General features: G+C 44.8%; 1 protein-coding gene and 1 long non-coding RNA gene across 5 annotated transcripts in view; one reads left to right on the forward strand and one right to left on the reverse strand.

Annotated features, from left to right (window-relative positions):
* Nucleotides 1–26,273, reverse strand: part of LOC132210713 (uncharacterized) — a 35,047-nt gene that overhangs the window by 4,005 nt on the left and 4,769 nt on the right. Inside the window, exon 2 of the long non-coding RNA XR_009446895.1 lies at nt 22,433–22,570. This is a non-coding gene — a long non-coding RNA (uncharacterized LOC132210713). The remainder of the gene's footprint in view (nt 1–22,432; nt 22,571–26,273) is intronic.
* On the forward strand, nt 11,685–22,645 carry LOC125448631 (C-C chemokine receptor type 4-like). Of its 4 annotated transcripts, none has more exons than XM_048524049.2 (3): nt 11,701–11,800; nt 17,492–17,580; nt 21,449–22,645. In XM_048524049.2, exons 2-3 carry the CDS (start codon nt 17,511–17,513, stop codon nt 22,531–22,533), a joined length of 1,155 nt encoding a protein of 384 aa, XP_048380006.1. In that variant the 5' UTR covers nt 11,701–11,800; nt 17,492–17,510; the 3' UTR covers nt 22,534–22,645. The 4 variants fall into 4 exon arrangements, with proteins under 4 accessions (XP_048380033.1, XP_048380006.1, XP_048380025.1 ...); XM_048524068.2 differs by lacking the exon at nt 17,492–17,580 and adding an exon at nt 21,076–21,173; XM_048524060.2 differs by lacking the exon at nt 17,492–17,580 and adding an exon at nt 21,076–21,169.

Genomic DNA, 26,273 nt, shown 5'->3' on the forward strand with positions numbered 1-26,273 from the left:
GTGTTGAAGGCTGCAAAAAACATGGCATAGTTTTGCTGCTCCTGGGAAATACTGGATGACAAAGGGTATCCTATTGGGTGTATCCTGTGTCTATCTTTTGAGGAGATTATTATGGTTTTTCACTGGGGTACGTTGGAACTGGCGATTGTTGAGTTGAGCATCGCATTTCTGTTCTTATCCCTCAACATCTTTAGGTGTCTGCCTCATTCCGTCTCATCCAAACAGATCCTGTGTATGTGTCGGGCTTGGCTGTAGGGGACGGCTGTTTTAATATGTTTCGAGTGAAATATAGAGAAGTGTAGCATCGTGAGGTTATCCATGGGCTCGCGATAGAGTGAGGTACTGAGGTGTCTGTCCCTGATGGCGATACATGTGTCCAAGAATGAGGCTGATTCTAAAGAGCAGTCCATGGTAAATCTGATGGTGGGATGAAACCTGTTGTTATCCCAAGGTAGTTGTCTCCGTGATTCCTCGCTGTGAGTCCAAAGGAAGAACATGTCGTCAATGTATCTGGTGTATAGTGTTGGTCAGAGGTTCTGTGCAGCAAAGAATGTTTGTTCGAACCTGTGCATGGAAACGTTGGCATATTGGGGCAAATCTGGTCCCTGTGGCTTCTCCATGCGCCTGGATAAAGAACTAGTTGTCAAAGGTGAAGATGTTGTGGTTGAGGATGAAGCGGGTGAGTTGTGGGATTGCGTCTGGAAACTGGCAGTTGTTGGTATTGAGTATGGAGGCTGTTGCAGCGATGCTGTCATTGTGGGGGATGCTGGAATAGCGTACCGAAGCATCCATGTGACAAGAAATGTTCCTGGTTCAATTGGTCTGTAGGTGCTGAATTTCCGTAAGAAATCTGTGGTGTCACGACAGAAGCTGGGGATTGGGGCGTCTTTGTACAACGGGTTTCAAGATGCCCTCAACATAATCAGAGAGGTTCTCACACAGAATCCCATTGCCTGATACAATGGGACATCCAGGTGTGTTGGCTTTGTGTATCTTCGGAAGGCAGTAGAAGTCTCCTGTGCAGGAAGTACACGGGATGAGTGTGCATAGGGTACTCTGAAGAACTGCATCAGAAGTCCTGACCAGTCTGTCCAGTTGACAGGTGTGTTCTTTGGTCAGATCGGCAGGTAGTTGTCGGTCACGTTCCTGGTTGTTCAGCTGTCAATATACTTGCTCTAGCGGACCCTCTATTCTGTATGATAATGGCTCCTGCTTTGTCTGCTGGTTTGATGACAATGTTGCGATTGGTCTTGAGAGCATGGATGGCATTGCGTTGTGCCTGGGTTACATTTTGAACTAACCTGCGGGCACGGATGATGAATCTGATGTTTTCTCCGATGGCTTGAGCAAACCTGTCAAGCCCAATGTAACGGCCCTCCAGAGGGGCCCAATTCAACTCCTCTTTGCCCACTCTCCCATGGATCCCTCTGTTGACTGATCTGGCTCATTGGCTGCCTCATTGTGCTCACTGCTGGCATCTTGGAAGAATTCCCGAAATCTCATACACCTGATGAATTCCTCTGAGTCTGGTATGGGACCAATGGGGTCCACTTTGGTGGTGGGTCAGATACTGCAAACTTCAACCTTGTCCGCTTGATATTGCATTGTCTGACCCAAAATGTCACCTCCTCGTCAACTGATAAAACCTTCTGTTCTCTAAGGACAGTGACGTGAAAGGGATTCAGGGATTTACATGTACGTATTGATCAGTTAAAAGCTTCCAACTGATTAAAGATTTACCAGCATCTGAGATTTGTTTAATACATCCCCATCAGTGGTGTCACCTTTTGATCTTTTACTTGTAAATTCTGTGTCTGATACTACCTCTCTCACGAATGCCTGAAGGAGTGTAGCTCCAAAAGCTTGTTTTTTTCAGATAAACTTGTTGGCTATATCCTGCTTAGAGATAATGGGTAACAAAGTGTGGGGCTGGATGAACACAGCAGGCCAAGCAGCATCTCAGGAGCACAAAAGCTGATGCCTCGGGCATGGACCCTTCATCAGAAAAGGGGGTTGGGGAGAGGGTTCTGAAATAAAGAGGGACAGAGGAGGAGGCAGACCGAAGATGGATAGAGGAGAAGATGGGTGGGAGGTAGGGAGGAGATAGGCCAGTCTGGGGAGGACGGACAGGTCAAGGGGGCAGGATGAGGCTAGTCGGTAGGAAATGGAGGTGCGGCTTGGGGTGGGAGGAGGGGATAGGTGAGAGGAGGAACAGGTTAGGGAGGTGGGGATGAGCTGGGCTGGGCAGTGGGGGGAGGGGAGATTTTGAAGCTGGTGAAATCCACATTGACACCATTGGGCTGCAGGGTTCCCAAGAGGAATATGAGTTGCTGTGCCTGCAACCTACGGGTGGCATCATTGTGGCACTGCAGGAGGCCCAGGATGGACATGTCATCTGAGAAATGGGAGGGGGAGTGGAAATGGTTCGCGACCGGGAGGTGCAGTTGTTTATTGCGAACCGAGGGTAGATGTTCTGCAAAGCAGTCCCCAAGCCTCCGCTTGGTTTCCCCAATGTAGAGGAAGCCACACCGGGTACAATGGATACAATATACTACATTGGCGGATGTGCAGGTGAACATCTGTTTGATGTGGAAGGTCATCTTGGGGCCTGGGATGGGGGTGAGGGAGGAGGTGTGGGGTCAAGTGTAGCACTTCCTGCAGGTGCAGGGGAAGGTGCCGGGTGTGGTGGGTTTGGAGGGCAGTGTGGAGCGAACAAGGGAGTCACTGAGAGAGTGGTCTCTCCGGAAAGCAGACAGGAGTGGGGATGGAAAAATGTCTTGGGTGGTGGGGCTGGATTGTAGATGTCGGAAGTGTCGGAGGATGATGCGTTGTATCCAGAGGTTGGTGGGGTGGTATGTGAGGACTAGGGAGATTCTCTTTTGGCGGTTATTGTGGGGGCGGGGTGTGAGGGATGAGTTGCGGGAAATGCGGGAGACACGGTCAAGGGCGTTCTTGACCACTGCCGGGGGGGGGATGTTGTGGCCCTTGAAGAATGAGGACATCTGGGATGTACGGGAGTGGAAGGTGAGGGATGTGTTGGAGATGGTCCAGGAGAACTTGAGATTGGGGTGGAAGGTGTTGGTGAAGTGGATGAACTGTTCGAGCTCCTCTGGGGAGCAATAGGCGGCGCCGATACAGTCATCAATGTAACGGAGGAAGAGGTGGGGTTTGGGGCCTGTGTAGGGTCGGAAGAGGGACAGTTCCACGTAACCTACAAAGAGGCAGGCATAGCTTGGGCCCATGCAGGTACCAATGGCCACCCCCTTTGACTGCAGGAAGTGAGAGGAATCGAAAGAGAAGTTGTTGAGGGTAAGGACGAGTTCGGCCAGGCGGATGAGGGTCTTGGTAGAGGTGGACTGGTCGGGCCTGCGGGACAGGAAGAAGTGGAGGGTCTTTAGGACTTCTGCATGGGGAATGCAGGTGTATAGGGACTGGACATCCATGGTGATTCCGTTCACTTCCTACAGACAAAGGGGGTGGCCATGGATACCCACATGGGCCAAGCTATGCCTGCCTCTTTGTAGGTTACGTGGAACAGTCCCTCTTCCGCAACTACACTGGCCCTAAACTCCACCTCTTTCTCCGGTACATTGATGACAGTATCGGCACCGCCTCTTGCTCCCCAGAGGAGCTCGAACAGTTCATCCACTTCACCAACACCTTCCACCCCAACCTCAAGTTCACCTGGGCCATCTCCAACACATCCCTCACCTTCCTGGACCTTTCTGTCTCCATCTCAGGCAATCACTGAGAAACCGATTTCCATTTTAAGCCCACTGACTCCCACAGCTTCCTAGAATACACCTCCTACCACCCACATTCCTGCAAAAATTCCATCCCCTATTCCCAGTTGCTTCACCTCCGCCGCATCTGCTCCCAGGATGAAGCATTCCACTCCCGTACATCCCAGATGTCCTCGTTCTTCAAGGGCCGCAACGTCCGCCCTGCAGTGGCCAAGAACTCCCTGGACCGTGTCTCCCTCATTTCCCGCACTTCATCCCTCACTCCCCACCCCCGCAATAACTGCCAAAAGAGAATCCCCCTAGTCCTCACATACAACCCCACCAACATCCGGATACAACGCATCATACTCCGACACTTCCACCATCTACAATCCGAACCCAACACCCAAGATATTTTTCCATCCCCACCCTTGTCTGCCTTCTGGAGAGACCACTCTGTCCGAGATTCCCTTGTCCGCTCCACACTCCCCTCCAACCCCGCCACACCCGGCACTTTCCCCTGCACCTGCCCCTGCACCTCTTGCCTCATCCCCATCCCAGGCCCCAAGATGACTTTCCATATCAAGCAGATGTTCACCTGCACATCCGCCAATGTGGTATACTGCATCCGCTGTATGCGGCGCGGCTTCCTTTACATTGGGGAAACCAAGCAGAGCTTTGGGGACCGCTTTGCAGAACACCTCCGCTCAGTTCGCAATAAACAACTGCACCTCCCAGTCGCGAACCATTTCAACTCCCCCTCCCATTCTTTAGATGACATGTCCATCATGGGCCTCCTGCAGTGACATAATGATGCCACCCGTAGGTTGCAGGAACAGCAACTCATATTCCACTTGGGAACCCTGCAGCCCAATGGTATCAATGTGGATTTCACCAGCTTCAAAATCTCTCCTCCTCCCACTGCATCCCAAAATGAGCCCAGCTCGTCCCCGCCTCCCTAACCTGTTCTTCCCTCACCTATCCCCCCTTCCACCACAAGCCGCACCTCCATTTCCTACCTTCTAACCTCATCCTGCCTCCCTGTCCTGTCTGTCCTCCCTGGTCTGACCTATCCCCTGCCTACCTCCCCACCTATACTCTCCTCTCCACCTATCTTCTCCTCTATCCATCTTTGGTCCGCCTCCCCCTCTCTCCCTATTTATTTCAGACCCTCTCCCCATCCCCCTTTTCTGATGAAGGGTCAAGGCCCAAAACGTCAGCTTTTGTGGTCCTAAGATGCTGCTTGGCCTGCAGTGTTCATCCAGCTCCACACATTGTTATCTCGGACTATAACTTGCTGTCGTGTGATCATTTCCCCAGTGGAGAGCAGACTACATTGTGAGCAGTGAATGCTGTAGTCTAGATTGTGCGTAGTGCTGATGAAGTGCTGAGGAAAGAGGAGGTAAAGGGGCAGGTGTTACACTTCAGCGAACACCGCCCTGTTCCCTGACCAATATCTCTGTCTCAGGCTTGCTTCAGGTATTCCAGCGAGACTCAGTTTAACCTGAAAGAGCACTACTTCATTTTCTGCTTCAGAACTCTGCAACCTTCTGAACTCAAAATCAAGTTCAATAACTTTAGGGGTTGAACTCCCCTATATCCTTGCCCCTAGCCCCACACACCAGGACTTGTGATCACATGGTTTGTTATTACACAAAAGCCATTGTTAGCCACTAACAGGCTCCATTAACAGATGTTCACCCTCCCAGCCAGATCATTATCTACTCCTTTGTCTATTTAATTGTTTGCTCTCTTTGGGCTCTATCCCCACCTATCATTTACACCATACCCCTCCCCCCACGTATCTTCTGCATAAAAACGGACATTTTGTTAGCTGCAGAGATAGTGGGAACTGCCGATGTTGGAGAATCTGAGATCACAAGGTGTAGAGCTGGATGAACACAGCAGGCCAAGCAGCATCAGAGGAGCAGGAAAGCTGACGTTTTGGGCTTAGACCCTCCTTCAGAAATCGGAGAGGGGAAGTGGGTTCTGAAATAAATAGACAGAGATGGGGAGGCAAATAGAAGATGGATAGAGGAGAAGATATGTGGCGAGGAGGCAGACAGGTCAAAGAGGTGGGGATGGAGAGGTAGGGAGGAGATAGGTCAGTCCAGGGAGGGCGGATAGATCAAGCGGGCGGGATGAGGCTAGCAGGTAGGAGATGGGGATGGGGCTTGGGGTGGGAGGAGCGGATAGGTGGGAGGACGGACATGTTAGGGAGCCGGAGACGAGCTGGGCTGGTTTTGGGATGTGGTGGGGGGAGGAGGGGTTTTGAAGCTGGTGAAATCCACATTGATACCCTTGGGCTGCAGGGTCATGAAACAACGATGCCACCTGAAGGTTGCAGGAACAGCACCTCATATTTCGCTTGGGAAGCCAAGCATAGAATTTCTCAGCTTTAAACACTCCCCCTCAACTTTTCAACTAAACACAAAGGCCTGGAGCTCTGAAACTAAACTCCTTAAGTCGAGGTTACCTATTTATTAACAATTCTAATTTTTTTTCCTTTCTTTAGGACCAACAGTTTTCTACATCCAACATCAGTCAAGACTATCTCTTTCTGACTATTTTATGTAAATAAATCAGTATGGCTACCGAAATGCTTATAAGTTAATCAACAAACTTTTTTAAATACACCAAAAGCCCATATGCTACTTGTTCAAACTCATCATCCGAAACAAATCCTATTTAGAAAAGAAATCACATACCTGACATACAATTCATGTTACATTTCTTATGTTTTTGGAGGACTCACTCAAATACTGTACACTGTTCTGAAGATGAGTCCAGTGGCTGTTTCTTATGGCATATTTGGTCTCATGCATTTGATCCAGGGTTGGATTCTTCCTTCTTCCTTTGTCACGTTAGTATTTAGCCAACAATAAGTGGAAGTTGATGGCATTGCCGTATTATCATTGGGCTAGTCATCCTGAGGGTAGATTCATGTGCTTGAAGTATAGGTACAGATCCCAGCATGGTAGCTGATGGAATTCAAATTAGATTGAGGTGTTTGAAATTGAAAGCTATTTCAGTAAAGGTGCCATGAAGCCAGAATTCATCATAAAAGCTGAGCTGGTTTATCAATTCCCTTTAGGAAAGGAAATCTGCCAAATTTACCTGGCTTAAATGTGACCCCAGATCCACAGCAATGTAGCCTTCTCTGAAAAGGCCTAGCACTTTGTTCAGTTTAACAGAATTCAGGGATGGGCAATAAGTGCTGACATTGCCAGTGACACCCAGATACATCATGTTGCGGTCGTATAAGTTTTGGCGAGGCTACTTCAGAGCACTTGACTACAACATAGAGCAGGAATTGCTAGGAGTCTCAAAGTTCTCTGGGACCTGATCAGCTGCATCTCAGGAATTGTGGGAAGCTAAGAAAGAAATTGCGCGGCCCCTAGCAGAGACAGTTGTATCATCTACAGCAATGGGTGAGCTGCCGGAGAACTGGATGGTGGCTAATGTTGTGCCTTTATTTAAGAAAGGATGCGAGGAGGATCTATGGGAACTATAGACCGGTGAGGCTGGCATCAGCGGTGGTGAAGTTGTTTCAGGGGATTCTGAGAGATAGGGTATATCATGCATTTGGAGAGGCAAGGACAGATTGAGAATAGTCAGCATGGCTTTGTGCCAAGGGAAATCATGTCTCACAAATGTGATTGAGCTTTGTGAGGACATGACCAAGAAGATAGATGATGACAGAGTGGTAGAAGTCTGCATGTACTTTAGTGAAGCTTTGACAAGGTTCTGCATTGTAGACTGCTCAGTAAAGTTAGAAGACATGGGATTCAGGGAGAACTTGCTAATTGGATGCAAAATTGGCTTGATGGTAGAAATAGGGGGTGGTGGAGAGTTGTTTTTCAGGCTAAAGTCTGTGATCTTGGGGTTCCACAGAGATTGGTACTGGGCCCATTGTTTTTTGTCATTTATATAAATCTTTTAGATGGCCCTCTGATGAAAGGTTCAGGCCCGAAACGTCAGCTTTTGTGCTCCTGAGATGCTGCTTGGCCTGCTGTGTTCATCCAGCTTCACACTTTGTTATCTTGGATTCTCCAGCATCTGCAGTTCCCATTATCTCTCATTAAGTGTAGGAGTTGGGATGTCATGTTGTAGTTGCACAGGATGTTGGTGAGGCCATTTTTAGAATACAGTGTACAGTTCTGGAATCCCTCCTATAGGAAGAATATTATACAATTGGAGCGGTTACAGAAAAGACTTATAAAGATGTCTCTGGGACTGGAGGATGTGAGTTATAGAGGGAGGTTGGATGGGCTGAGAATTTTTTCACTGGAGTATAGGAGGTTGAGAGGTGATTTTATAGAGGTTTGTAAAGTCATGAGGGACATAGGGATTTGCATGTGGGCCAAATGCGAGTAAATGGGACTAGTGTAATTTGGGAAGCTTGGTTGGAACGGATGAATTGAACTGAAGGGCCTGTTTCTGTGCTGTCTGACTCCATGATTCTATAGCTGAAGTAATCAATGACGCTCCAGGAACTAGTCATACCGAGTACAAAGAAACAAAACTGTTTTTGCAGAAGATAATGACAATTTATTGCTGCTGGAAGACATAGAATCTCTAAAGTACGGGAGCAGGCCATTTGGCCCATTGAGTCCACACTGCCCCTCCAAAGAGCATTCCACCGAAACCCGCCCTCTACCCAATCCCTGTATTTCCCACCCTAGACACTATGAGAAATTTAGCATAGCCAATCCACCTAACCTGCACATCTTTGAGTTGTGGGAGGAAACACACACAGACATAGGGAGAATGTGCAAACTCCCTGAGGCTGGAATCAGATCAGGTCCCTGATACTGTGAGGTAGCAGTGCTAACCACTGTGCCGCCCCAAAGGGACCTGGCCTGTACGGGGATCAAACCAGTGACCTTGGCATTATCAGCACCACTCTAACCAACTTAGCGAAGCAGCCCTTTGTAAGTCCTCTTGGTAGACCCCAAGGCACAACAATCTTCAACTCGTTCATTAATGATCTCGCCTCCACCACTAAGAATGTGCGTTGTGCATTACGGAATGTTCAGTTCCATTCACAACTTCTCAGACAGTGAAGCTGTTTGTGTGTGCAGGCAGCAAAATGGAAGCAACATTCAGGATCGGGCTGAGCAATGGAAAGATTCACGCAAGCAGGCGTCAAATGATAAGTATTGTCAGCATCAGAGTGTATCCAGCCACCTCCCCTAGGCATTGAATGCCACAGACATCACTGAATCCCTGACCACCAACATCTTGGGGAAAACCATTGTCTGGAAACTCACCAGGACTAGCTACATAAAAGCTATGGCCATCAAAGCAGAACAGGTATTGGCGATTCAGTGCCCATTGACTCACGTCCTGATTCTCCCAGAGCCTTTCTCCGATCTACAAGACACAAGCCAGTGGCATTCCACAGGGATGGTTTTTTTGAGTTCTCTTTTGTTTGTCATTTATAACAAAATGATTTGGATGAGAATATAGAAGATGTGGTTAGCAAGTGTGCAGACAACACCAAAATTAGTAGCATAGTAGACAGTGAAGAAGGTTTTCTAAGATTACAAAGGGATCTTGATCAAATGGGTTAATGGGCTGAAAAATGGCAGGTGGAATTCAAACTGGATAAACATGACGAATAGCATTTTGATGCAATCAACAAGGGTAGGGCTTATACAATTAATGATAGGGCCTTGGGTAATGTTGTAGTTCAAAGGGACGAAGGGCTGTAGGTACATCATTCTTTAAAGTTTGTATCACATATAGACAGGGTGGTTAAAAAGATGATTGGTAAGTTTGCCTTCATTTCTCAGTTGGTGCACAGGACATTGGTGAGCGTCTTCTGGAAAACCGTGCCCAGTTCTTGTTGCCCAGTTTTAGGAAGGATATTATCAAGCTGGAGAGGGTTCAGAAGAGATTTATGACGATGTTGTTGGGTTTGGAAGGCTTGAGTTATAAGGAAAGGCTGGAAATTTATTTGCTGGAGGTTGAGACGTGACCTAGTAGAAGTTTATAAAATAATGGGAGGAAAAGATAGAGTTGATGGAAATTGTCTTTTTTCCAAGATGGGGAATTTCAAGATTGGGGCACATTTTTAAGGTGAGAGGAGAGATATAAAAAGACAGAAAAGACAATTTTTTTTACACAGAGAGTGGTTCGTGTGTGAAAGCAACTTAATGATGAAGTGGTGGATGTGGCACAATTACAATGTTTAAAAGACGCTTGAATGAATATTTGAGCAGGAAAGGTTTGGAGGGATATGGGCAAGGAGCAGGCAGGTGGGACTAGTTTAGTTTGGGATGACGTTTGGTATGGACTGCTTGGACTAAAGCATTTCTTTTCATGCTGTATGAATCTATGACTCTATAAGTCAGGACGGTGGTGACATCCTCTGCCGTCGCCTGGATCAGTGAACTCCAACCAATACTCAGGAGGCTCAATTGCATACAGCCCCTTCAATATTAACTCCCTTCACCCCTGGGGTGCAGACTGTCAGCAGTATGTACTGTCCACAAGATGCTCTGCAACTACTCACCAAGGCTTCTTCAACAATACATTCCAATCCTGTGACTCTCTCTACGTGAAAGACAGAGGTAAAGGTGACATGGGAACATGACCTCCTGTGAATTACCCTCCAAGCCACACAATAATGCAACTGAAAACAACATATTGCCCGTTCCTTCACTCTGTCTGGGACGAGATCCTGGAAATTCCTTCCTAACGGCAAGGTGGGTGCACCTACACTATATGGGTTTCAGTAGCTCAGGAAAGTGAGTTGCCACCACCTTCTCCAGTGCAAGGAATGAGAAATAAACGCTGCCTAATACCCACATTCCTGACAGAATATTAAAGAAGAAGGAGAGTGATGCCTTGGAGTAATGATGTGACTGTAGCCTGGCAATGAAAACAGTACAAAGTGAGAGCCGCTGTGCACATTACAGTTCAGGGGATATGTACAATTCACATGTCAGTTCTTTCCTGTTAAAATCTTCCCCTTACATCTGTGCAATGAGTCTTTATAATGCCTTCACTTAAAAACATCCAAATTGTCAATCCTTGGAATTTTACTGGCTGATGTGGGAAGGAAGTGCAGGGAAGTGAGGAATAGTACTAAAACAGCATTTACAGAATGTGATGTGTGACTCCTTCACGTGGTCTGCATTCTAGTCATAAAGGCCAATACAGAGAAATGGGATAATTAATTATCCCCATCATTACATAATAATATGCATTAATTATCGCATTATTTAATGCACAAAGCACAGAGCCCACCATCAGCTGCAAAAGTGACAACTTGTAAATCACCAAACACACCTTCCATGTCAGAAACATTCTAAACAAAGGTCCTAAAGTTCCGCCTCCAGTTTGATCTCAACCAGAAGAAGTGGCTTCCTTTCACTTGTACAACTCTAGTGATTGGCTGTACTCCTTTAATTCCTTACACATTGATTTCTCTGACAATATTAAATGGTGCCATTCTGGGGGCTGCAAGTGGGCAGACAGATGGAGGAGTTTGTGCACAACTGTCTGAGGCTGGCTGAAAGGTTGAACAGAGCAGGTAAGAATATAGATTGGTTTAGGGGTTTTGTAAATAGAGGCAGAGAGAACAAAGTCAACAGACTATTCCAAACCAACAGGAAACAACACTTCAATCACTGTAGGAAATGCACACATTGGGAGCATTGATAGCTTTCAAATTGAAGTTGGGTGGCGGGAGACTTGTGGGTCGATGCAAAACAAGATTTACTGAATGGTCCAGGGATGAGGAATTATCGTCACTGAGATAGACTAGGGAAGCTGAGCACTTCTCATCAAATCAGAGATGGCAAAGCTGTTTAAAATCATGAGAGGATAAAATAAGTTTGAATATACAAAAATTGTTCTCAGTGGCAGAGGATTTCTTAACAAGACGGTAAATATTCTCAGGTGATTGGCAAAGCAGTCAGGCAGGAAATGTTACACTTCCTCATAATCATTTTAAAACAATGTCTCTTTCTAGTGAAACACTGCAGCATTTTGTGCTCAGACAATCATTCATTCGGATACTGAGAGAATTTACAATTGCCTGTCCGAGAAGAAATTAAGCGTTGCTTGTAAGTAATTTTACTTTGGATTTTTTTCTGTGATGTTGATGGAGTCTTTGAGAGAAGAAGAATGTTTTACCTGGTTGTGAGTTTCAAAAGCAGCTGATGTTTGCCCAGCAAGTAACTGAATGCATTGTGTTTATACACTGCTGCCTGAACCCTCTCATTTATGCATTTCTGGGTGAAAGTTTTCGAATGTATCTCCATCGACCTTTTCACAGCTGCGTGCTTCCATCAAATATAAAATTTCGATATAAATAAGCGACAATTCTCATTTGGCTTCTTGTGATTTTCTTGCTTCTCTCTGTTCACAATCCTCTGGGGACCATAACTCCTCTACAGTTCTGTAGTTCAGAACTTCAGGTGTTTTATTACAAAATGGATTGCCTTGAAATTTAGTGTGTCCTTAATTTAAGTCTTTCCCTTTTGAATAGTTTCTCTTTGAAGTTGTTTCTTTTTTGTGCCACATTTTATTCATTTAAAGGGCCCTATATTCATTTAACATCCCTCCCCTCCTGCCATGTCTTGCATTTTTGTCTCTCAGCTCATTTATTCATAAGCAACGCCCCCTGGTGTTGCTGCTAAAGATAGCACCACTGTATGAGTCAGCTTTTGTGCTCCTAAGATGCTGCTTGGTCCGCTGCTTTCATCCAGCTCCACACTTTGTTATCGTAGCTGGGGAATTGTTGGTTTATATGCAGAAAATAGGGAGGGGGATTGGGTTGGGACCAAACAACAGGATCGAGCCTGAAGAGAGAGAAGAGCAGTTGGATAGACAACGAAGGTGATAACGATCTGGCTGGGAGGGTGAATAGCTGTTAATGGGGACTGTTAGTGACTAACGACAGGTAGTGTGTAATGTTACAAAAAGACCTGGTGTGTGGTTTAGGGAGCACAGACATGGGAGAGTTTGGGCCCTAAAATTATTGAACTCGATGTAGAGTCAGGAGAGCTTCAGGGTCACCAAGCGGGAAATGAGGTGTTGGTCCCCCAGCTTGTGCTGAGCTTCACAGGAAATCCACAGCAAGCCACAGACAGAGATGTTGGCCAGGGAACAGGGTGGTGTGTTAAAGTGGCAGGCAATAGGTGGCTCAGGAACATTTTTGCAAGCAGAACACGGATGTTGTGCGAAGTGGCCACCTGGTTTATGCTTTGCCCCACCGCTTCATTGTCAACTTTTCTTTAAAGAATTCTCTGTCTTTGTGCCTGTCCTAGTGGAGGTGTTGGTGAGAAACTAATTTGGAAAAGATAATTGTCTGCTGTGTTTTACTGTGTAAGTACTTTGAGAGTGCAGGTACAGTAGATCAGGAGCCTGTACCGCGCCTGTACTGTAAATTTCTTTATGGGCTTCTCTGCAAACAAGAAGACTGCTTTCACCAGTTGGAACTTCCTTTGCTTTGGTTTGCCACTTCTTTCAAACAGGAATACACAGTGCTGCCCATTTCCAGCACAGTATTTCAACATTTGTGTCAGCTTTTGGAGGGCAAAGACTTTCTGAGTGAACCTGACTCTGGCTTTAACAGTGAATACTGTGGGAAAGCAAGTTTTGTTTAAAGATGTTCCACGTAAAGTCAGGATTTCAAGGATCACATCCCCGATTTTAAGTGAGGTCACTGTACACATACAACCTTTCTCAAAGTTGAGTGAGCTTGTGTAACTGTTAAGTCATGTGCGAAGATAAAGCCACCCTGAAACTAAGATAGAACTGATGAATTTTTCACTTCTGATTTATTTGAGTGATGAAACAGATAGCTGTGATCTGGTAGATTTTATTTAGACAAATGGGCGGGTGACATACTTCTCAGAAATAAATGTTCAAACTACATGTACTAACAGAGTAAGCTGGGATTAAAAGTAATCACCTGGGTGCATAACGCCATAAAAACATCAAACTACTCAGTTCTTTCCAGAGGGGGAGTATTATGGAGTATGGAAGCCATCCGTCAGCATGGCTGAAAGGTCATGTGTTTTATCCACGGCTCTCATCCTGTGGCATTCCCAGAAATGTAATATGTTTCCACTTGTGCTCACCTTTACTCCACCAACCTCTGTTTACAATGGATTATCCTCCACCATTTCTTTCACCTTTGACATGAAGCTGCTACTTTACAAATCTTCTTTCCCCTCTCAAAGTGACAAAGATATCATTCCCTCTACTATAGCTTGCTCCACTCATCTATCGGCTCCAGCACTCAAACACTTTTTCAATGCACCTTTCTATTTAAGTGCAAGAAATATAGCATGATCATTTTTACCTCCCCTTTTCTCACTACCCAAGGCCCCAAACACTTCTTCAGGATGACACAACAATTTGCGGATAATGTTTTGAAGGGAATATACCATAACTGTTGCTCACAGTGTTGTCTCCACATACAGACGGACTAATCTATTTGCAGCATACCTCCATTCAATCTGGAAGCATGATCGCGAGTCTCCAGTGACCTGTCATTTTAATTCACCACTTTGCTCTCACACTGCCATTTCTGCCCTCGTCCTGCAGTGTTCTTCAAGTGAAGCTCAACTCAAGCTCAACGAACAATATGCCGATGTTTTTATGGGCACATTAAAGCCTTCCGGAATCAGCATTGCATTCACCCCATGCCACACACACGTTTGTCTCACGGTCTTAGCATCTTTTGGTTTTAACTTTGCTTTTCTTTTTGATCGCCAGTCAAATCATCATTCTGCCACTCACAGCTACTCTGAACACATCTACTGTTTCATCACTTCTTCCACTCCTGCTCCCTTTGGCCTTGCTACACTAAAACATTTGAGATTTACTATCTCCCATCTTCCATCTCATTACAGACCTTCCCTCATATCTGTTTTTTACCATGATTCCAACAGCACTTCTTTACACTACTCAACCACCAGAGAGAATTCCCTCTCTGTTACACAGATGGCTGAATACAACTGTAGCTTCGGTCGACATTTGGAGAATCCAATTGCCTACTTCTTGAGTCTTCTCATCTCCATACCACTGAGTGTACACTGAGTGTAGAATGAAGGCTGCCAGTTAGGTAAGGGGCAGCAGGGTGATAACTGGGTGAGGGTCAAGGCTGGCAGGTGGGTCGTGGGTGTGGGGTGACAGAAGGGTGAGGGGTTGGCGTGGCTGCTGGATGGGATACCAGTTGGCTAAGGGAAGTAGCATGCCAGGTGGGTAAGGGTTTAAACCAACAGGTGTTGGGTACCAGTTGACAACTGGGCAGCAGGGTACCAGGTGGTTGAGGGTTTACACTGATGGGGAAGTAGAGGTGTTGGATGTATCGGGACTATGTAATTACTAAATTAATTACTAATCATTCACATTATTTGAAATAAATATTAATTTTACATGTGTAAGTGTGTCATCTCTAAGACGCCCTGCAGAAAATCATTGAAGACCCTTAGATAGCACCTTCCAAACCCATGACCACTTCCATTTGGAAAGTCAAGGACAGCAGATACATTGGAACAAAAGGCCCTGCAAATTCCGCTCCATACCGCTCACCATCCTGAGCTGGATATAAATCTCCTTTCTGTCACTGTCACTGGGTCAAAATCCTACAATTGTCTCCCTAGATACAGACAGACCCATGAAATAGACAGATTTATGACAATCAGACTGATGAAATTTGGAAGGTAAAGTGAAGTGAATCAATATGAATGTTAGAATTCAACAGGCATTCAGGAGCTGAGAACAGAGATAATGGGAACTGCAGACGCTGGAGAAGCCAAGATAACAAGGTGTGGAGCTGGATGAACACAGCAGGCCAAGCAGCATCTCAGGAGCACAAAAGCTGACGTTTTGGGCCTGGACCCTTCATCAGAGAGCTCTGATGAAGGGTCTATGCCCGAAAGGTCAGCTTTTGTGCTCCTGAGATGCTGATTGTCCTGCTGTGTTTATCCAGCTCCACACTTTGTTATCCAGGAGCAGAGAACAGTTTTGCCAAAATCCTTGTTTGTAAAGAACACGTTTTTGTGTCTTCCTGTCTGAAGATTAACATGGTCATTCATTTCCATTTATTCACTCATGGGATGTAGGCATCACTAACTCGGCCAGTACCTACTGCCCATCCATCATAACCCTGGACGAGGCATTTTGGAAAGACACACAAGCTTAGGGCTTACACAGTTAATGGTTGGGTCCTGGGTAGTGTTGTTGAACAGAGAGACCTCAGGGTTCAGGTACATAGTTAATTGAAAGTTGTGTCATGTGAAGACAGGGTGGGAAGGAAGCTGAATGACACACTTGCCTTCATTGCTCAGACCATTGTCTAGCGGAGTTGGGATGTCATATTGCTGTTGTGTCAGTCTTGGTGAAGCCACCTTTGAAGTACTCATCCACATTACAAAAGGGGGAGTGCTGGACGTCTCAAAAAACATAAACGTGGATCAATCTCTGGGACCTGATCAGGATGTAGTGGAAAGCTCAGGAAAAAATTGCAGAGACCCAAGCAGGGCTATTTACATATCTACAGCAATGGGTGAGCTGCCAGAGAACTGGACGGTGGCTAAAGTTGTGCCTTTATTTAAGAAAGGATGTGAGGAGGGACCTGGGAACTATAGACCGGTGAGGCTGGCATCAGTCATGGTGAAGTTGTTGAAGGCATTCTGAGAGATAGGAATAGAGAGAGAGGCAAGGACAAATTAGAGATAGTCAGCATGGCTTTGTGCCATGGGAAATTGAATCTCACAAACTTGATTGAGTTTTTTGGAGAATGTAACCAAGAAGATACATGAGGACAGAACGGTAGAGGTCTGCTTGAACTTTAGTAAAGCCTTTGGTAAGATTCTGCATTGTAATCTGCTTAGTAAAGTTAGATCACATGGGATTCAGGGCAGCTTGCCAATTGGAAAGCAAATTGGCTTGATGGTAGGAGAGAGAGGGCAAAGGTGGAGGGTGTTCTTTCAGGATAGAGGCCTGTGACCAGCAATGCTCAATGGGATCAATATTGGGTCCATTGTTGTTTGTCATTTAGATAAAACAATTTTGATGAGAACTGAGGAAACATGGTCAGTAAGTTTGCAGATGACTCCAGGGTTGGTGGTATAATGGACAGTGAAGTAGGTTATCTAAGACAATAAGGGGATGTTGATCAATTGGGCCAATGGACTGAGGAGTGGCAGATGGTGTTTAATTGGATAACTGGGAGGTGTTGCATTTTGGTGAGACTGTCAAGTGCAGGACATAAACTGTTCCTGGTAGGGCCTGGGTAGTGTTGCTGATCCGACAGGCCTTGGGGTTCAGGTATATAGTTGTTTGAAAGTTCCATCACAGGGAGACAGTGTGATTGAGAAGGCATTCAGCACTCTTGGAGTCATTGCTCAGACCATTGAGTATAGGAGCTGAAACGTCATGTGCACTTGTACAGGATACTGGTGAGGTCACTTTTGGAGTATTGTGTATAGCTCTGGCCTCCCTGCTATAGGATGGTAATTTGGAAATTGGAGAGAGTTTAGAAAAGATTGACCAGGATGTTGCTGGGAATGGAGGGCACGAGGTAGAAGGAAGGGCTGAATAGGCTGGGACTTTTATTACTAGAGCGTAGGAGGTTGAGGGGTGACAATAAAGAGGTTTGTAAAATCATGAGGCGCTCAGATAAGGTGTATAGCAAGGTCTTACCCTGAGGGTGGGCGAGTTTAAAATTATGAGATATATTTTTAAGGTGAGAGGAGAAAGATTTAAAGGGGACCTAAAGAGTAACCTTTTCCACACAGAGATTGGTTCGTACATGGAATGAACTGCCAGAGGAAATGGAAGTTACAGGTACAAAATGAGGAAATAGAGCGATACAGGCCTAATGCAGGTAAATGGAACTGGTTTAGTTTGGAAACTTGTTTGACATGGACGAGTTGGACTGAAGGGTCTGTTACTGAGCTGCATGACACTGTGACTCCATAAGTGAAGCTATCAATGACACTCCAGGTGCTGGTGGTACAGGCTACAAAGTGACAAAGTTGTTATTGCAGAATAGAACACACCTTATTAATAGTGGAAGTCCTCAGGTTAGAGACCTGGACACAACAATCTTCAAATCTTTGATGAATGATCTTGCCTCCACCATTGGGAATTTGTGTTGTTCTTTACCGAATGCTCAGTTCCATTCACAAATCTTCAGGCAGTGAGGCAGTTTTTGTATGCAGGCAGCAAAATGTGAGAAACATTCAGGACTGGGCTGAGAAGTAGCAACGTTGACAGAAACTCAACAGGACTAGCTACATAAATGCTGTGGCCATTAAAGCAGGAAAGATGCTGGTAATTCTGTGGTGGTTCATTCACATCCTGATTCCTCAGAGCCTTTCTCCCATCCAGAAGACACAAATAGGATAGTGGTGGAGTCTTCTGCCATTGCCTGGATCAGTGAACTCCAACCAATACTCAGGAGGCTCAATTGCATACAGCCCCTTCAATATTAACTCCCTTCACCCCTGGGGTGCAGACTGTCAGCAGTATGTACTGTCCACAAGATGCTCTGCAACTACTCACCAAGGCTTCTTCAACAATACATTCCAATCCTGTGACTCTCTCTACGTGAAGGACAGAGGTAAAGGTTACATGGGAACATGACCTCCTGTGAATTACCCTCCAAGCCACACAATGTCACTGAAAACAACATATTGCCCGTTCCTTCACTCTGTCTGGGACAAGATCCTGGAAATTCCTTCCTAACGGCAAGGTGGGTGCACCTACACTATATGGGTTTCAGTAGCTCAGGAAAGTGAGTTGCCACCACCTTCTCCAGTGCAAGGAATGAGAAATAAACGCTGCCCTAATGCCCACATTCCTGACAGAATATTAAAGAAGGAGGAGAGTGATGCCTTGGAGTAATGATGTGACTGTAGCCTGGCAATGGAAACAGTACAAAGTGAGAGCCGCTGTGCACATTACAGTTCAGGGGATATGTACAATTCGCATGTTAGTTCTTTCCTGTTAAAATCTTCCCCTTACATCTGTGCAATGTGTGTTTACCTGCTGATGTGGGAAGGAAGTGCAGGAAAGTGAGGAATAGTACTAAAACAGCAGTTACAGAATGTGATGTGTGACTCCTTCACGCGGTCTGCATTCTGGTCATAAAGGCCAATACAGAGAAATGAGATAATTAATTATCCCCATCACAAACCTTATTGAGTTCTTTGGGAAGGTGACCAAACAGGTAGATGAGAGTAACCCGGTTGATGTGGTGTATATGAATTTCAGCAAGGCTTTCGATAAGGTTCCCCACAATAGGCTATTGTACAAAATGCAGAGGAATGGAATTGTGGGAGATATAGCAGTTTGGATCGGAAATTGGCTTGCTGAAAGAAGACAGAGGGTGGTAATTGATGGGAAATGTTCATTCTGGAGTCCAGTTACGAATGGTGTACCGCAAGGGTCAGTGTTGGGTCCACTGCTGTTTGTCATTTTTATCAATGACCTGGATGAGGGCGTAGAAGGATGGGTTAGTAAATTTGCAGACGACACTAAGGTCGGTGGAGTTGTGGATAGTGACGAAGGATGCTGCAGGTTGCAGAGAGACATAGATAAGCTGCAGAGCTGGGCTGAGAGGTGGCAAATGGAGTTTAATGCGGACAAGTGTGAGGTGATGCACTTTGGTAGGAGTAACCGGAAGGCAAAGTACTGGGCTGATGGTTAGATTCTTGGTAGTGTAGATGAGCAGAGAGATCTCGGTGTCCATGTACACAGATCCTTGAAAGTTGCCACCCAAGTTGACAGGGCTGTTAAGAAGGCATACAGTGTTTTAGCTTTTATTAATAGAGGGATCGAGTTCCGGAACCAAGAGGTTATGGTGAAGCTGTACAAAACTCTGGTGCGTCCGCACGTGGAGTATTGCGTACAGTTGTGGTCACCGCATGAGAAGAAGGAGGTGGAAGCTTTGGAAAGAGTGCAGAGGAGATTTAGGATGTTGCCTGGTATGGAGGGAAGGCCTTACGAGGAAAGGCTGAGGGACTTGAGGGTGTTTTCGTTAGAGAGAAGAAGATTGAGACGTGACTTAATTGAGACATATAAAATAATCAGAGGGTTAGATAGGGTGGATAGGGAGAGCCTTTTTCCTAGAATGGTGACAGCGAGCATGAGGGGGCATAGCTTTAAATTGAGGGGTGAAAGATGTAGGACAGATGTCAGAGGTAGTTTCTTTACTCAGAGAGTAGTAAGGGAATGGAACGCTTTCCCTGCAATGGTAGTAGATTCGCCAACTTTAAGTACATTTAAGTCGTCATTGGACAAGCATATGGATGTACGTGGAATAGTGTAAGTTAGATGGGCTTCAGATCGGTATGACAGGTCGGCGCAACATCGAGGGCCGAAGGGCCTGTACTGTGCTGTAATGTTCTATGTTCTATGTATTACATAATAATATGCATTAATTATCGCATTATTTAATGCACAAAGCACAGAGCCCACCATCAGCTGCAAAAGTGACAACTTGTAAATCACCAAACACACCTTCCATGTCAGAAACATTCTAAACAAAGGTCCTAAAGTTTCGCCTCCAGTTTGATCTCAACCAGAAGAAGTGGCTTCCTTTCACTTGTACAACTCTAGTGACTGGCTGTACTCCTTTAATTCCTTACACATTGATTTCTCTGACAATATTAAATGGTGCCATTCTGGGGGCTGCAAGTGGACAGACAGATGGAGGAGTTTGTGCACAAGTGTCTGAGGCTGGCCGAAAGGTTGAACAGAGCAGGTAAGAATATAAATTGGTTTAGGGGTTTTGTAAATAGAGGCAGAGAGAACAAAGTCAACAGACTATTCCAAACCAACAGGAAACAACACTTCAATCACTGTAGGAAATGCACACATTTGGGAGCATTGATAGCTTTCAAATTGAAGTTGGCTGGCGGGAGGCTTGTGGGTCGATGCAAAACAAGATTTCCTGAATGGTTCAAAGATAAGGAATTACCGTCAGTGGGATAGACTAGGGAAGCTGAGCAGTGCTCTACAAATCAGAGAAGGCGAAGCCATTGAAAATCATGAAAGGATTAAAAAGGTTTGAATATAGAAAAGTAAAGTCTGCTGATGCTTGGAGAATCTGATAATAACAAGGTGTATAGCTGAATGAACACAGCAGGCCAAGCAGCATCAGTGGAGCAGGAATGCTGATGTTTTGGGTCTGGACCGTTCTTCAGAAAAGATTTCATCCAGCTCTACACCTCGTTACACTGAAAAAAGAGAAATTGTTTTTAATGGCTGAGGATTTCATGAAAAGAGGGTACACATTATAAGGTGATTGGCAAAGCAGTCAGACAGGAAATGTTACACTTCCTCATTGTCATTTTAAAACAATATCTGTTTCTAGTGAAACACTGCAGTATTTTGTGCTCAGACAATCATTCATTTGGATATTGAGAGAATTTACAATTGCCTGTCCGAGAAGAACTTAAGGATTGCTCGTAAGTAAGTTTATTCTGAATTTTTGTCCGGAAGCCTTTTAGATGACTTATGAACTAATGCATGTCATTAATGTAACGCATCTGAAGAATTAATTCTCCCAGTTATTGCATTGACCTTTCTGACTAAAATATATTAATAACATCATATTCCTGTTTATCAACGTGACTAGCTGGGACTATCTAAAGATTCAAACATAAAATAGCATTGCTCTGTACCCTCAACTTCCTGAGAACTAATTCAGCGATAACTATCACTTACAGTTCTTTGTTTCTCTCTAGTTTATGAAAAGATGGGTTACGGGATGAACACAACTGAAAATCTGTTCAGTACATTCAGTGACTACAATTACGACTATGGAGATCTGTTTCGTCCATGTGATACGAAATCTGCAAATACTTTTCGTGCAACTTTCCTACCAGTCCTGTACTCCCTTGTGTTTGTGTTTGGTCTATTTGGGAATGCACTTGTGTTGTGGGCTCTTATGAAGCACAAACGTTTGAAGAATATGACAGACATTTATCTTTTCAATTTGTCATTGAGTGACTTGCTGTTTGTTACCACACTTCCTTTCTGGGCATATTCTGCGACAAATGAATGGATTTTTGGAGATTTCTTTTGCAAGGTTGTTTCTGCTGCTTATGAGGTTGGCTACTTTGGTGGCACAATGTTCATAATCCTGATAACTATAGACCGCTACCTTGCGATTGTTCACGTTACTTTCTCAGTCAGGACTAGGACTGCTCGAAATGGGATCATTTCGAGTGTAGTGATGTGGTGTGTAGCTTTGTTTGCCTCTCTTCCCACAATGATATTCAACAAAATCGAAATAGTTCACGATAGATTTGTTTGCCATACTTTCTTTCCACAGAACAGCTTTGCAAATTGGAAACTCTTTATCCTTTACAAATCCATTCTCTTGGGTTTTTTTGTTCCATTGTCTATCATGGTTTTCTGTTATATAAGAATTATCCAAACCTTGCGAAAAACAAAAAACTATAAAAAGCACAGGGCTATTAAACTAATATTTACAGTTGTCATAGTGTTTTTTATATTTTGGACACCGTACAATGTTGTGATATTGCTGGAGTCATTGAGAGAACAGAATGTTTTACCTGGTTGTGAGTTTCAAAAGCAGCTGATGTTTGCCCAGCAAGTAACTGAATGCATCACATTTATACACTGCTGCCTGAACCCTATCATTTATGCATTTCTGGGAGAAAGATTTCGAATGTATCTCCATCGACTTTTTCACAGCTGCTTACCTTCATCAATTAGATATAAAACAGCTTTTCCTTTCAGCAATTTTACTTCTTCAAATCGTTCACAGTCCTCTGGTGATCATGATTCATCTACTTTTATCTAGCTCGGTTTTCAAATGTTTTGGTAATACGTGGAAATGCCTGTGAATAGATGTGTACAGATACCCTGTTATCTTGTTTATTCAAAACTTTTGCTGCTGTCCGACTTTGTCTAAGCATAAAGCCATCTGCAAAACCTCACTCTGAGACTGATGAATTTATTTCAACCATGATTTATTTAAAGAGCAGCTAGTCAGTTTAATACAATAGTTGTAGACTATACTGAAACTGTGAGATGTACACTTGCTGACGTGGAGATCAGATATTTCTTGGAAAAAAATGCAGAACTTGAATAATAGGACAGATGGAGCTGACACTTCACATGCACAACTCATTAAAAATAGCAGCATTGGCTAATAAGGCCAATTATGAAAATACAACCATCTTCCTGTTTTGATGAATAGAAGAAAGAAAGCAGACAAGATATAATTAACTTTGATTTAAATGTACTGGGACCAATTCTGGTTTCTATGCTATGATAAGGATACAGACATGCTGGTGAATGTCAAGTCACTGTAATCCCAGTGAACCATAGGACTGCTGTCTCATTACAGAGAGGACTAGTGGTGGTTCAACCTTAGGGCCACTCACACCTCAGATGAGGGGAGACATTGGAAGATGAAATCTTGATGGTAACCTCAGGCAGCGTGGGAATTGAACCCACACTGTTGGCATGACTCACTAGCCATCCAGCTAACTGAGCTAACTGCGCCCCTCCTGACTAGTGAAAGTTGAAAGGAGGTTAAATAGAGTGGTACCAGAACTGGAAAATTATACCCAGTTGGAAAGGTTGAACAAACTGGAGCTCCTTCCTCCAGAAAAAATGAGGTGATGCAATGCGAGTCTTTCAAATGATCAGTTGTTTTGGTAGGGTAAATAGCAAGTATATATATGTAATGGGCTGAAATTTTGTGAAGTTGCGAGGAGATGTCTGCACCATTTTTGGTGCCCCCAGTGTTCTGTGGTCCCAGGTAAGGATGCAGATGTTTCCACCCCCTGCAAACCTGAGCAGGCCAGTCCATTGAGGGGTTTCAGACCTCCTGGACCCTACATTACTGTGGAGTTGGGCCCAGCTGCTCAAGGACTTGTCTGTCTGGTCATCAGAGGGGTTGTGAGCCATTGTCTGGATTCAAGTAGAAGGTAAGTTCAAAAGCCCTTATCAATAACACTATACCCCTTCTACACAAGCTTATGCCAACTCGTGCTTCTCCATACACACAGTCCCCTGACTCCTCCATGGTAGTTCATACCACCCACACACTCACAAAATCCCCACAGCCCCTCACATGCACCGTACCAAGTCATGTCTCCAGCATCTGCAGTTCCCATTATCTCTGACCTTAATTTTAACCCCACTGCGAAGCCTCTTCTAAGGATTCATAACCTGAAGAAGTTACCCTCCTCCCTCCAGAAAAACCTCAGGGGACCTCTCTCCCACTGCAACTCTCTTGTAATCTCTTCAGCCTTGAAACTGCTTGACCATATCCTGAAGCAAACCAGGTACTACAGCCACATCGCCTTCCTCAGCACCTGCCTACAGAACCAGATCATCCCCAATGGACGACAGTCCACATCCAAGCCTTCCCATTTTGTCCCCAACCGTTGCCATAGCTACATTCAGAACACTGAGACCCTTCTGAAGCATTTCTCCCTGTGAGTCCTGGAACACACACTCCACCCACAGCCTCTACAGCCAGCAACCCCAGAGAAGACAGCCACACTGAGCCCAGCCGAATTTTCACTATCCCCCCAGACCTCCCCCTGACGGAGGACGAACGGTCAGTCCTCAGCAAGGGGCTCACCTTTGCCCCCCTCCACCCACACATCAATGAATACCAGTCATGCCTGGACATTGAGCAGTTTCTCCTCTATCCATCTTCGGTCTGCCTCCCCCTCTCTCCCTATTTATTTCAGAATCCTGTCCCCATTCCCCTTTTCTAATGAAGGGTCCAGACCCGAAATGTCAGCTTTTGTGCTGTTTGGCCTGCTGCGTTCATCCAGCCCCACACTTTGTTACGTCATGTCACGACTCCACCGTCTTATAGACTATATACAAATACATGACCCTGTTCATCCTCCAATAGTCCTGTATAGTCTCCATGCCAATGTATGGCATTTCCAAATCTGTTCACCCAATGAAGCCTGATTAATGATGGCAAGTCTGGAACTGCTCTAAAAATCACCCATTCACAATTTTCTTTTTTTAAGAAATAATTTGCTTTTGCTGCAACCCAAACAAAATACCAATCAACCAGATCTGTGAGGTATTAATATCAGAAATTATCAGCACTTGACATCTGTTTCTTTTGGGCAAATAACTATTGTTCTGTACCGATAGAGATCTCAGAGAAAAATAATCAGACAGAGAGACCTATCTAATGTTTATTATAGACAAGTCAGGGTGCAGAGAGCTTTTAGCCCGACAGCTAGATCAAGTGTATGGAATTGTGATGGTGACCGTGGTGTAAAATTCTGGTCTACACTTTTCTCATTGACTTCTCTCAATGCCTTGGAGTGAAAACCATCAACCAGGAGATTGATTTATTTTTTTGCTTTTCTACATTTTTTCCATATATTTTATTTTCTAATTTTTTTCTCTGTATTTTTTCATTTTGTTTACTTTAAGTCTATTAAGATTCTGCCTTGATTTATTATTGCACTTTCTTCACGCCCCTGGTTCTTTAACCTAAGCCTATCCTGCTGGCTTGGCCTCTGGGCGGTATTTTGGTTGGTGGAAGTGTGAAACAGTGACAATCTGGAAAAGACCATTCTCCATTCAACAGGTTCAGGTACTTCTCAGGTTGAAAATGGACCTGCAGTAATCCAGAAATGTTGATTTGCATCAATATTAACTTGTGCAGACCCTTTCCTGTAAGCAATGCACTGCGTCCCATGCAAAAGAGGCATTGCAGTGAAAAATCCCTCATTTACTTGCTCAATAAAAGCTATTTTTATTGGCTACAGTTTCGATCCTTGTCCATACAGTGAACCCTGAAACTCTTGTGTTGCCCATGGTGAAATGTTGACTGTCAGGGGAATGTGACAAGAAACTGCCGTCCTTACCTAATCTGGCCTGCATGGTGACTCTTGACCCACAGTTTGACTCTTAGCCCCTAAGCTATTAGGGATTGGCAATAAATGATGGCATAGCCAACAATGCCCACATCCCATGATGAGTTAAAAAAAACTCTCATATGGCAATGTGGGAAATCACCTAACCACCCATTTTTGCACAGTTCCTTTGACCATTGTGATCTTCCTTCCTTGATTCTCCACACCCTTGTTTTCTACCCTTTCCTCTTCCTCCCCTGTTCTCCCACCCCAATCTCTTTCTTTACTTTCTCCATCCTTTGCTTCCTCTTACATCTTTGCTGCCATCTCTCCTATCCTCCTTCTTTCTCAGCCTCAAATCCATTATGCTTTAATCCATCCAAACTCCAACTCTGCTTCACTTGCAGAATGCATTTGGTCTTGATTACATACAAGAAACCATGTGAGGTGAATATATTACTAAGGTTAGTTGGTGTCACACTCAGTTGAGTTCTCCCTTTATGGCTTGAACTTTCTCTGAGTCAGGATGAATTGGAATATTTTGAAACTGGTGGACGAGATCTGATTCGGGGTTCCCCAACCCCATTTCTGATTTTCAGGACTGCCCGTGAGTCTTGTCGGTGATTTGAGGTCACACAACTATATCCAACCCTCCCGGCCTGGTTGACTCCTTTGCTGAGATAGGCACAACCTA

Source organism: Stegostoma tigrinum, chromosome 2 (genome assembly GCF_030684315.1).
Source record: "Stegostoma tigrinum isolate sSteTig4 chromosome 2, sSteTig4.hap1, whole genome shotgun sequence".
Lineage (NCBI taxonomy): Eukaryota > Metazoa > Chordata > Chondrichthyes > Orectolobiformes > Stegostomatidae > Stegostoma > Stegostoma tigrinum.

What these genes read in the sequence shown, in the direction of transcription:
- LOC125448631 (XM_048524049.2), top strand. Translation starts at nt 17,511, where the DNA reads ATGAACTGCCAGAGGAAATGGAAGTTACAGGTACAAAATGAGGAAATA. An exon ending in GCGATACAGGCCTAATGCAG is followed by an intron (nt 17,581 to 21,448) that starts GTAAATGGAACT and finishes GTTTCTCTCTAG; the next exon opens with TTTATGAAAAGATGGGTTAC.